Genomic DNA, 13100 nt, shown 5'->3' with positions numbered 1-13100 from the left:
TGGTATAATATCAAAAACTAACAAAGAATATCTTTCAATTTGGTGCACATGCATTTTAAATGAGATCGAGTGGATGTAATTTGGTAGTGTGAAATTAAGTTATGCTTCCTTCATATCTGATCATGAGCTTTTCAAGGCAGGAAATGGTTGCCATTATTTTATGAAGTTTGAAAAGCAAGTACACATTTTTTTTTAACGCAAATGGTTAAGTGGAAGGCATACTAAAACTTGACATTTTATTGTATTACTATATTTAGGATTAGCATAAATCACTATGGTGAGTTATCTTAATGGGTAATTTTACTTGTGAATCAAATTAACATGGGCGGAAGCCAGAGCAGAGTGGCACCTTATAGATTAACTAATTCAGAGAGGCATGAGTTCTTTTCAGCTACATCCTAGTTCATCAAATGCCATGAATGGTTTATGAATTAACAATGAATAGTAGGTATGGATAGAAAGGAGACCAGGCATGGTTTGAAAACAAGGTAATCCATGTATGCTTTTAAACAGTGATTTTTTTTTTTATATTGTCTTGTATGTCAAATACATCTAAAAGTAATATAAAATATGTTTTTGAAAATCCTTCTGCTGATTGCCAAATTGCAATCTGCTTGAAAGGAAAAAGTCAAAAAGCATTATCTAAATGAAAGTCTGAGTTAGGATTTTTCAAAGGTGCTAAGGGAATTAGGTACCTAATTGCAAATGACTTTCAATGGGAAACAAACACCAGACTCTTTCAGGCAGATTTGGTGTTCCTGCCTTAATGTTAAGTAAATAGCCTTGCCTGTTTGGAGTATAACGATTTTACTGTAATCCTAATACACTGAGCTTTTTTAAGAAGATACACGCCAAAAAAGTGTGCAGGCATAAACTTATTGACATCTGCTTTTATAATATTTTAAATGGCTCTTATCCAAATCTTACAAAACAAAATGACACGGTACTTTTGATATGGGCAGGATCTAGGTGCTGAGCTAACTTTTGGAAAAAGGAATCAAAATCTGAAATTCAGAAGTCTGTAGTCAGATAATCAAATATGGTCTCTGAATCTGTACCCCAAGCTTAAGAAACATGTTTATTTCTCTTTTTGAAAATGTGAGCTTAAAATTAAGGTTATTAGTGATCATTATTCAACAAATGGATGTTGTTGGCAGACTTTTATGTAAGGCAAGACATTTATATTAAATGAACTGAATATGCTAATATTTTGTTTTATCACTGTATAATTGTTATGTAATTATAGCAGGTATGCATTCCCCTAATTCATTTGGAATGTGTTGCTTTTACACACTTTTCCAAAAACGTAATTAATCAGTCAGAATTGCAAAGAACCAGATCCGTTATTTGGTGAAACGGTATTCATGCATTATACATGCCCAAATTTCACTGAAAACTGTGAATGTCTCATAGGCATCTTCACACTTCATTGGTTTGAAAATGTGGGGGGTTTTTTACTTTATTCCTCAAATGGCTTCTTGCGGAAGCTGACTTTCCCTTCTCTTGCCCACTAGGTGTGCTTATGTCAGTTGAAAAAACGCGTTTAAAAGAACAGCAATAAATATGCACAAGTGTATTAGTGATACCACTGATAGGAATATGTGAATCCTGCAAAGATTAATAAAGATGAAATAATGAACACAGTATTTGTGTTCTGTTTTATACGAGTAACTGAATATTCAAGAACTCACTTTGGAGGAAATATTTACAATTACCTGTTTTCCTTAACATAGGAAATTGCTGCACGTGTCAATCAGTCTGCTCTTGAGGCTGTCACCCCCTCTCCTTCCTTCCAGCAGAGACATGAGAGCATGCGGCCAACTATGTAAGTTACAGAACAGGGGATCATTTAAAAAGCACATTTTTAACAAGTGTCCAGTAAAGGCATCTTCAATGATGACAGGATCTACAGAAACATTTTCTCCTATCTCCAGTAACCTTCTAATGGGGTGCAAAAATAAACAAACCCCAAGTTCTTGAACAATTCATTCAAATACTTTTTTGGTAAATATTTTAACATATTAAAAGCAAACGATCCAACTTGCTATTCTGATTTTAATAGTTTACCATATGCTGTATTTTCTCTCACACAACACAAACCTTTTTCCTTAAAATCAACCTGCCAAATATGGGGTGCATGCTTTAAGTAGGGAAGCTGATTTTCTGACCCAGATAGAAGCACCTTGCTGTGATTCATGCACACAAACAGCAGATGTTGCGTTACTTTTTAGTCTGCTACAGGTGTTAGTTGACTTAATGGTTTATTGTTCTTCACTCCAGAGGTGTTAACAACCATGTTGCCTTTTAATGGTCTTGATGTTCCACTAATCAAGCTAGCCTTTCTTAGGATAATTTTACTGTCTGCTAGCTGGTCCCAGTCTCTTCTACTGTTTCACAGCCTTAGCTTTTTTTCAAAACCATAGATCCACTCATAGAGACCAGTCGTTAGCAACAGCTAAGGTTTCAGCTTTAGTTAAGTAGGAAAGGGAGAGTGAGTCAGCTGAAAATTAATCTCTGTCCCTATTCTATCTATCTATAATTCTGGAAAATAGTTTTTCCTCTTCATTCTGACTTTCAAAAACAAGGTATGTATTGTTACAGTCTGCATGCGAGAGAGTACACTATGTCATATGACTTAAGATTTCACATTCTGGTATGTTGTTGTCTTATTGTGTTGTCATCAAATACGGTAGTATATGATATAAACTGGCTGAGAACCTAGGCTGTATTCCTTTACTTTATAGTGACAGTCTTGTTCCTCAGCAATTTCTTTTAGCTAATACTTGATTTGTTTTAGTTCCTTGTTTTGAAATATTACATTTGTGTCCACCATGGAATCTCATTTGTTGTCCAGAAGAATTGGGACAATCTTCTTTGTTCTGTTTTTGTTTTAGACAATCTCGTCCTCCCACTGCTCGAACTAGCAGCTCTGGGTCACTGGGATCTGAATCGGCACCTTTATCAACCCTTTCCTTGGATTCACTTGTTGCCCCTGACACACCTATACAATTTGACATCATTTCTCCAGTTAGTGAAGATCAGCCTGGCCAAGCAAAAACTTCAGGGCAGTCTGGCAGGTAGGAGGACCAGTTCAGAGAAAACTCTTTAAATTCTTCTGTTTTATAACAATGAAAAACTACTTCAACACTGTCTTTGCTCAGATTTTCTCTTGTAACAAGCGTACAAAGATCAGGTCTGCAAAACAAATATTTTTTGTCAAATGTTCTTATAAAAATGCCACACATCTGTAGGATTCAAAACTGCTTTTATTTTTGCAGCAACATTTCTCAGCTGATGCTTTTTAATCTTTTGGTTTTAAAAAGTATATTTTCCTTTCCTATTGCTTGCTCACCCAGCACCTTGGGTATTTCCTCTTGGAAACTCAAGAGAAATTTGGTAGCCCTGACTCCAGGTGATGATGGCATTCTGATGACATTCTTCTTAAACCAAAAGGTGAGTGAAAATGATCTAGGCTTCTAGAGTATTCTTTTGCACAAAAAAACTTGAAAATTGCCAGAGTTCTCTCAAAAATAAAAATCGACTTCTTTCTCCTATTTTATTTATCTTCCCATTCAAAATGTAAATGCCTGATAGTGTGCTTTGCCTATAGAGAACTGCACATGCAGAATTCAAGTACAGGTAATATCATTTGGCAATAACAGATCCAGTTAGTGTCAGTGAAACTGAAAACTAAAATCCATGGCTGAATCACAGAATTTTGAGTGGCTCTCTTAGAAAAATATTTACCGTGTGAATTGTTGGACACTGTTGGAGTGTCTGCTACCAAAATGAAGGAACTTAGATCTCTCACAATCACAAACAGTTACAGTGTTGGGATGTACATTATTTTAATTCATTTTTTACAGTTTCCTTTTTTCCTTTTTGTGCAGCAGCATAGTTTGACTGCTAGTAGTGCATCAGATTTATTACATTACTTTGATTAAAATAGACCTGAACTGGATTCTAGAAAACACTTACTATAACAGCTGAAGCTAAAGCTTGTGTCAACAATAATAAATTTCCTATTATATACATTCATTATGTTGTCTTGGGTGGGAAATGTTACAAAGGGACACAATCAATATTTCCCAGTAAATATATGTTAAATAGATCTCAAAAGAACTACTACATTTGATATACTTAGATAACATGCTATTCCTTCATACCATTACAACAGTACTCTTCAAATTAGGTCTCTCAGCTTCAGGTATCAATATAAAATGTATCTAATAGATTTTCTTTGCATTTTGCTAAACCACAAGAAACTTAGAATTTACTATCTCCATCTGACTCTGATTTTTAAATGATAGGAAAAGACTGAGCACTGAAAACTCTAGTAGTGGGTATTTTCCTAACATACTGGAATAATGAGCATTCCTTTTTTTGGGATTTCTAGTATTCTCTTTTTTGTTGTGCAAACTTTAGTTCAGAGTTCTGTTATTTAATTCAACTGTTTCCAAAGGCCATATACTTGACTTGTAAGAAAGATAGATGCTGGCATGCCAGGGGCAGATGTCAGGGGAGGCACAAGAGGCCCAATCCTTGTTGTAGCAGTGCAGCTCCGGTCTCTTCCCTGCTGTCTGCCCCCGAGGTGCATGTGCCAAGCAAAAGGCCTTAGTGCACCACACTCTGGCACCCATGCCAGGGGTTGCCTACCTCTCTCTGACATATTTTAAAACTGAATTTCAGAGCATATGAGAGACACTGAAAAATGGCAGCTTCACTTGTTGCCCCGCAAATCTTGATTTGAAGTTTAAATTCCTTATCTGCTACTTACCTGAAAATTTTTGTCAAAGGATGTCAGTTAGCCAAAAGAAAGCTTTTCATTTTCCCATTCTCTTTAAGAATTTTCACCTATTTTCAAACCTCTCCATTTTCTGTTTTTACATTTCTTCCCTTCTCTTGAAAAATATAGATTGGAAGCCTAGAATATTTTCACTTTATTGTGATTGAAAGTAATTATGTCTTTGCCAAAAGCCAGAAATAGCCAAATTTCTCTTGACCATCTCAGGGGTAAAATCCCAAGAAAGATTTCTAAGAGCTGCATCCAAGACCACGCCAATGACTTTTCCACAGGTATTTCAACAACTTGAGAAAGTAGGGGAAGATGTGCTGCTTCAGTCACTCACTGACAGGACTAGCCTTTTTGTTTAGTAAGACTCTCTTTTAAAACTAGGATTTTTTTTTTTTAATGTGACTCCTAGAAGTTGGATTTAACAATAAATTTATGGGCCCAAATGCATTCCCACAGCAGTGGGACAACGTTAGCTGATGTTTGTCAGCTCTCTCTGTTCTGAGCCCCCCCACTCAAATGCAGCAGCTTGGGTTTTGTCCTAGTGGTTAGTAAATCATTCTTCATGACTCAAGATGAGCTATCCATTTTGGCCACCATCTCATGAAGCTATTAAATGATGCAGCATGAGTAAAGATTGTTGCAATATGGTTCTTGCAATCTCCTCATGTAATATTCTAATTTCCTAATAGACGCACAAATCCATTCGGTGAATCTGGAGGCTCAAAATCTGAAACAGAAGGTAAAATAGGATTTTATGAAATACAGAATTTCCTTGATTGAACTACTTGAATGGAATTACTTTCTACGGAATATATGTATATATGTGTGCATGTGTGGGTATATATATATAATACACACACCCACACACACATATATACATATATTCTGTAGCGGGTGGGTGGGTGGGGGGGTGTGTGTATTACATGCACACACTGATATATTATATATTTTTATAAAATATCAGTAGTCAGGCAACATATTTGGTTGTTTTCTTCCTGTGTAAATGCTGTTTCAAAGATAATTAGCTTAACACCAGTTTGAAATTTTGGATTAAATTAAATGTTGCGTCTGAGTCATGTGAATTAAGTCAGACTTCAGTCTGGAATCCTGTTCATTTTTTAATATAGATCTTTGCATTAAGTCCTTTATGTTCACTGAATATTTGTGAAAGAGCTTCATAGATGGATGTATAATTTGCTCTTTAAATAACTGTATCTGGCGTTCTGTAGTGCAACTTTCAGTTAGTGTGTGGGGTCGGATTTATTGCTTGCAACATGTTATTAATTTGGAGATCTGCCTTTTTAAAGGCATACCTAGAAGGAGTTTGTACTGCTTATTAAAATCTCTTCTCTGTCCTAGATTCCATTCTTCATCAGTTATTTATTGTACGATTCCTTGGCTCCATGGAGGTAAAATATGATGAAACTCCTGATGTTGTTTATGAAACAATGCGTCAGATACTAGCAGCCCGAGCTATCCACAACATTTTCAGGATGACAGAATCACATTTATTGGTCACGTGTGACTGTCTGAAGTAAGTGTTCTTCATGCATTTTACTGAAGTTGGCTTCCACAGATATTTGCAGTGGTCCTTTCCGTTTGCTAAAATTTACTCTCCGATTTTTTTTTTTTTTTTTTTTTTAATATTTTTTAGGTTAATTGATCCACAGACACAAGTTACAAGACTTAGGGTAAGTTACGTAAAAGCTTAAGAAAGAAAATTTGTATTTTACATTTATTCTTCCATTTTCTGTCTACCTTTCTTTTTGTTTGTACATAGTGTTAATTCCATATTTAATAACACTTGATCAAAGTGATAATACTATAATGAGATTTTTAAACAATTTCCCCCATAGCTTGTATTATCATTTTTACAGAATTTGGACTTCAGATATCTAGGTGGAACACACTCTTTAGGGGATGATTTTCATTTGATTAAACAAGCATTTTAAGCTGTGCCTTTTCGTTATTTTAAATGCAAACACCACAATGAAAGATCAGTCAGTCTGTTAAAAAAAAAATCTGACATCTCTCTATTTTAGCATTGCAAACAATTATTGCACTTCCATTTAATCTCTTTGGATTGTTTTGGATATCTAAAGGATTTAAATGTGTCTGTAAGTGTTTTAAGGTGTACTTTTGTTTATTAAGTGTGTAAAACTTCATAGAAGTAAAGCTAGTTAGGAGCACTGAGGTGATTCTCAGTCCTTAGTGGAAAGCTGTCTCAAGACTGGAAATTGAAAAGTTTTAACAAGTTATCACAAGCCCATTGATCTAAATTACTTTAGGATTCATGCAGAAAACCCATATCAAGTGATATAAATTTAAAAAATTAAACTATTTCAAATCTAGGTACAGTAGTTTTCCATCTTTTGTGACGTTTTGTAAGTAATCCAACCTGGAAATGTATAGCCTCGACCTCTCTTGGTTGTGAGACTGCACGCACTACAATTGAATACTTTACAATTAGGGAAAAAAAGAGAGAAAGTAGTTGGTCCCCCTTTTGCTTGCATAAATCCAAAGAGCCAAACTAACTTAGGTCAAAAGATTTCAAAAACAAATTTCCTTTGGGTTTTGACTGTAAATTATAAACTTAGTCCCAGAACTAATTGGTATGGGAGAGATGGACATCTTTAAGAAGTGGCAAGGGGTTGTTTGAATGTGCTTAAAATCAGGAACTTCAGACTTATAATTGTAATGCTTGCTGTATGCAAATGCTGTCTTACTACAGAATGATGTATTTTGGAAAGAATGAATACTGTCAAGTCACTGAATTTTTCTTGGATAACCTTTCTTTCAGTGTGCTCCCATGCAAACACATCACCCAAAAATTTGATTCAAGGTGCAATGAAAAAATCTTCACCCAGTGAAGTTAGTTGTCTTTCACCCAGTGTGTTCATTTGTTTTGTTCTTATAGTCATCTACAATACATTAAAATGTAGTGCATACCTAAATCCCATTATTTGATCCTTTCTTTGGCAGTTTCCTTTGCCCAATATAGCTTTGTATGCTACACATCAGGAGAACAAGCGCCTTTTTGGATTTGTGCTTCGGACTTCAGGAGGGAGAGCTGAGAGCCGTCCAACTTCAGTCTGCTATATTTTTGAGTCAAATAATGAAGGGGAAAAGGTATTCTTCCCAGGCTATTTATATGTAAACTGCTTCATTTGCCATTTTAAGGGGAATAGAAATAATGGCCAGTATTAACCAATTATCAATAATTAGGGGTGAGGAGCATTGGCAAGGAGTTGGAACAATCGCAAATTAAGCAGAGGCAAATTAACTAGTGTTTCCATACTTTTACCTTGTTAAAACAGATGTGGATTACAAGATTCTAGCTCCCATTCAAGCTGAAGGAGTTTTGTTTGTAAAAAATTGGTTTGGCTGTGGACAAATGTAATTTTTAATGACTTAAAGGTGGAAGAGAGTTGCTGCTTCAGAATTTGCCTCTGCTGTTAACTTATACCCTAATAGCAAGACAAGTGACCTAAATCACTGTAACTTTAGTGCTGAATGAAAGACAGAATTTGATACTGATAAAATTGTTCTGTATATCTATACACCCCATGAGTCCCAGGATCTGAAAGTACTTTAATACACTGACCCTTTATGAAGCATTAGGAATTTGTCTTAATTTTAAAGGCATTTTTTTCATACTTACTGGATATTTAATGTTTTTTGTTTAGATCTGCGATTCTGTTGGATTGGCAAAACAGATAGCTTTGCATGCAGAATTGGTAAGAGTTTTAAGTAAAAAAAAAAAAAAAAAAAATACACAACTTTGTTAGGGTGTGTTTAATTAATGTATTGTATCTAGATAGTTATAGCATGGTGCATCTGGCAACAGTCTATATTAAGAAAGCATAAAGAATCTATTACATATACGTTGGTATGATTTAAATTTACCAAGAAGAACATAAGGAAATACTGGGTCAGACCAATGGTCCATCTAGCCTAGTATCCTGTCTCCAACAGTGGCTGCAGTGGGTGCTAGCAGAACAGTATTATTGCACCAGCTAGATCTAGAGTTATCTACCCCCTATCCATTAGCCTCCATAGCATCTACCATTATTGGTTTAGATATACCAGATATCCAACCTTTCTGTTCAGAAAGTGATAACCAGGATTTAAGGGGATGGGCAGATGGATACATTATACCAAGCTAACTGTGGTAACAGTTTTGTGTCCGTATCTATTCATTGTTGTTAAGTGGAAACTAAGCCAGTAATTTAAGCCTACTTCATTCAAGGGTAATCTGATGAGTCCTCTTTTAACTCTATATTATTACTTGGTCCTGTCCACAGCAGAGTAGGTTTCGTACCAAGATTTACTGGCAGATGGTTTTGCAGCTATATTGTGTTGCTCCTTTTGGCAACAAATACTTCAGGAATCAAACATTGATATTACTGTCTTAAAGAATTTCCTGTAGTTTTTTACATTCTATTTAACGAGGTGTAGTCTTATATATATCTTTGCACTATAGGATCGTAGAGCATCAGAAAAGCAAAAAGAAATAGAAAGAGTAAAAGAGAAGCAACAGAAGGAACTCAGCAAGCAGAAGCAAATTGAAAAAGTAGGCCTTTTACTTACTATTTTACTAATATTTTTCTTATTCATGAATATTTAGGCTGCTTTTCATAGCTCTGAACCCAAAGCTAAAATACAACATTCGTTAGAAATAGTGGAAAAAGATTGGTTTGTTTTGGGGTTCTTAGTCGATAAGCAGCAATTTTGTGTAAATAATAAAGTGGCAAAAGCCTCAATCCTCATATCTGTTTTGGCAAATGTATGCGGTCCCCTGGGCATTGAACTTTCCTTGTTACTTCAGCAGAGGGCCTTCATGGCCAGATGCTATGTGGAAATTCCAAAGCTGTAATGTTAGTGTAGATCCTGATTTGTACAACCTAAGGTTGTAACAGGAGGTGTAATTAAACACATCTGAGCAAGAGAACGTTTTAAGAGTTAAGCTGTTTTGAAAAAAATACTTCATCCAATCTCTCCTGCACAAATTACTAATGCATTATTTTACTAGACTTACATTTAAAATATAGCAAAGTAGATTTTCAGGTTTAGATGACCTCTTATGTTGGTGTCCAACTCGTTTGGCCCTGCAGGGCTGGATCTGAAGGCCAGAGCTGTATCATCTGTCCCATAAGGGTGAAGTTTGGCTGTGGCACTGTGAATTGCTGCAGTACCCAGAGCAATGGTAGTCCTGAGAGCCAGATGACATGGCTCTGCTTTCCAGGTCCAGCCCATGGGACTATTCACAGGCCTGGAAATTTGGCAGCAGGATAAGCACCAACAGCATTAATTGCTGTGGTGCCAGGACCTGCTACAATTAACGTTGCCATCCCTTGCTACATCACCAAATTTCTGGCCCCTGGGGAGCCCCACAGGGTGGCTGACATGGCTCCGTGACTGGATCCAGCTTGTAGGCAATACCTTGGTCATCCCTGATCTGTTACATAATCTTCTGCATCAAATATCGTTATTGTCAAAATGTTTAGTTATTTTGCTGCAATGCAGCTAATTGGTTCTAAGTTGAAGTTTGCCTGGGATATAAATGCATGGCTTCATTTAGGGGCATGAAATATGGCCTACAGAACCCTGTCATCTGGCCAGAGGGTCTTATAGGAGGGCCAGGGATTCAGCGGTGGGGCAACTATCAAAATCCAGGGCATGGAGCCCCTTTGGGGATGCATACTGGCAACCAGGGGGTAAGCAGCAGCTGTATTAACCCCTACACCACTGCCATTTGACCCACCACCATCACTGTATCCAGATCCAGTCCACGAAGGAGGATGCATCTGATGCCCTTGGCTTACCAGAATAAAATAGATGCTTTTGCCAGCTGTGTTTCACGTAGTGACAACCATCAAAAAGATTTTTCTATTTCAGTTTCTAAAAAGTCCTTCAGAGTCTGCTCTAGAAGTAGTTCACTAATCAAATTGCCCTTGCTTGGCATTAAACACATCTTAGATTTGTACAGTACCAGTATCCTGTTTTCATTGTGGAAAATTTTGAGATGAATGTTATTTTTATTTCTTCTTTCCCTCTTCTCTTCTCAAATTAGGACTTGGAAGAACAAAGTCGATTGATAGCTGCTTCCAGCAGACCCACTCAAAGCAGTGGAGAGGGACAATTTGTAGTCCTTAGTAGTAGCCAGTCAGAAGACAGTGACTTGGGAGAAGAAGGAAAGAAGAAGAGGGAGTCTGAAGCCTGAGGTTACTTGTTTTATTAAAATTAGAATCTTTGGACATACCTGTGGTGAAATGGCACAAGTTACAGAAGAAGCAAAAATAGAGCTGGGAGTGTCTGCTTATTAAATAGAGACTTAATAATAGGTGGATCCAATTTATGCTTTACGTTTTCTTTATATGTTAATTTACTTTGCCTGTTAATGTAAGAATATTCCTTCTTCCATATGTTAGAAGGAAGCATGGCAGTACTGTTGTATTTGTTATCTTCTCAAGACTTTTAATATGGAAACTTTTTTTCATTTGCCTGGTGGTGCAACTGACTGTTTTGAAGCAAAAAATTAATCTTTTGATTGGACTTCAACAGTACACTGTAATTCTGTTCTTTGAATTCCTGTATTTAGAACACTTTGCTGGAAACAGAAGTGGGCTTTAAACTAAAACAGCACTATTCAATATCTAACTTGTTGCAGAGGATTGTTTCTGGAGATAGTTAAAAAAAATAGCCCCCATTAACACCAGTCAAACGTGCAATAGTTCTAGACTTATGGGAAAAGGGATTTTAATTTTTGTGCACTGAATGGTACTCTCCTGGTTTTCTACTGAGCAATTTCAGGACAGTTGCTTAAATGACAAAAGCATTTTACTCATATTAAACCTGGATAAAACTTAAAGGGATATTTACATCTTGGTGCCTGGGGAATTGCGTATAAACCTTTTCACATCAAGATGGAGGGTATAGTGTGGACCTCCTTGAAATGCAAGAGCCGCATTCTAGTTTTCTCTTATGGAACTAATTTAGGGATGTGACTGGTTAAACGATTAGTTACCAGTTATCACTGGGGCCAGGCACAGTGTGGGAGGGAAGCGGGGGAAGACAAACCCTGTGGCAAGAACTGGAAGGCGGCAGGGCAGGATGGAGTGGGGGAGAGGTGTCTAATACCTAATAGCTAGGCTACACAGAGGGAAGGAGGGGGAGGGGAAGGGGAGGGTTGACTAATATACTGCCTAATACCTAGGCTATGCAGAGCGAGGAGGACAGGGGAGAGGAGGGGTTGCCTGCTTCCTCCCTTGCAGTGGAGCCGCAGCTGCAACAGGCTGGTAAAGCCTCTTGCTGACTGCTGACTGCCTCTTCCCCCCAACTCTCCTCCTGCACTGCTGCAGCTGGCCACAGAAAGCTCTGCACTGGTGGCTGCAAGTCTCTCATTGGCTGCTGCCCTCCCCGCCCCCCAAGGGCTTCCTGGGCTATGCTGTCTGCCTCTGCCTGGTGGGGCTGCTTTGACCCAGCTTCCCTTGCTGCTAAGGGTGGGTGGGTAGGTACAGACCTTCCTCCATAGCAGGGCAGGCACCAGCCTGGGCCTAACACCCCCCCCCCCCCCCGACTTTACAGAGCCACCAGCTGGAGCCCAACACTGCTGTGCCCATTGATGCCTGACCAATTAATTGTTTAACTTGTTGCATTTACAACAAGTTAAATGAATATAAATATGTATTTAATTGGTATTTACATCTTGAAACTAGTTATGGTTATCAGGGACTTATATTTATAGAAATTTGAACCCCAAAGGTTTTGTAAGTGTGTCGGTGTTATAAGAATATTTGAGTTTGAACCAGTGGTTTGAAGAGAACATACAACCTATTAACTAAAGTTTCTGGAAAGCAGGTGCAAGGCTTTCTGCATAACTGCATGAAACATATTTTGAAAAAACATTAAAGGGCAGCAGAGAGAACATTAATCCTGCTTCTTCCATGCAACCCAGGGAGCTTCTTTTCAAAATAGTATCTGGTTACAGCTCTACAGCTTCCTGACTGTTCTCAGTGTTATTTTTATTCTGTATACAATTTACTGCATACTAATATTCCCAGGGCTTTAGAATGCCAATTTGCCAAGATGGAGACACAAATAGCATAAGCTATTTTTTCCTTCAGGTGCCTGAATCTAGACTTATGAAAGGCAGCACGACACCAGGAATGCTAGTGGTGGTGTCTCCACAATTGTACTGACTAAAATTTCTCGCTCACCTTTGTCACTGACCTCTCTTTCTCTGAACAGCATCCTTTTCTTCTTTCAGACCAGATGACAACCCACCTCAAGCTTATTACATCTC

At 37.4% G+C, this 13100-nt stretch overlaps 1 protein-coding gene across 5 annotated transcripts in view; it reads left to right on the top strand.

The window, feature by feature from the left end:
• The window catches only part of APPL1 (adaptor protein, phosphotyrosine interacting with PH domain and leucine zipper 1), a 43011-nt gene extending 29911 nt beyond the window's left edge, over positions 1 to 13100 (top strand). For 3 of the 5 annotated variants that reach the window (XM_025211600.1, XM_025211599.1, XM_025211602.1), the window contains 9 exons: positions 1734 to 1825; positions 2895 to 3077; positions 5485 to 5534; positions 6155 to 6329; positions 6450 to 6486; positions 7778 to 7924; positions 8482 to 8532; positions 9279 to 9368; positions 10869 to 13094. In XM_025211600.1, the coding sequence (XP_025067385.1) occupies positions 1734 to 1825; positions 2895 to 3077; positions 5485 to 5534; positions 6155 to 6329; positions 6450 to 6486; positions 7778 to 7924; positions 8482 to 8532; positions 9279 to 9368; positions 10869 to 11018 (975 nt within the window). In that variant the 3' untranslated portion in view covers positions 11019 to 13094. Of the gene's footprint in view, positions 1 to 1733; positions 1826 to 2894; positions 3078 to 5484; positions 5535 to 6154; positions 6330 to 6449; positions 6487 to 7777; positions 7925 to 8481; positions 8533 to 9278; positions 9369 to 10868 lie in introns of all 5 variants that reach the window. The other 2 variants (XM_025211598.1, XM_025211601.1) reach the window with 2 other exon arrangements.

Source organism: Alligator sinensis, unplaced genomic scaffold (assembly GCF_000455745.1).
Source record: "Alligator sinensis unplaced genomic scaffold, ASM45574v1 scaffold1308_1, whole genome shotgun sequence".
Lineage (NCBI taxonomy): Eukaryota > Metazoa > Chordata > Crocodylia > Alligatoridae > Alligator > Alligator sinensis.
The sequence above is the reverse complement of the archived record's forward strand: the minus strand, read 5'-3'. Positions and strand labels throughout refer to the sequence as shown.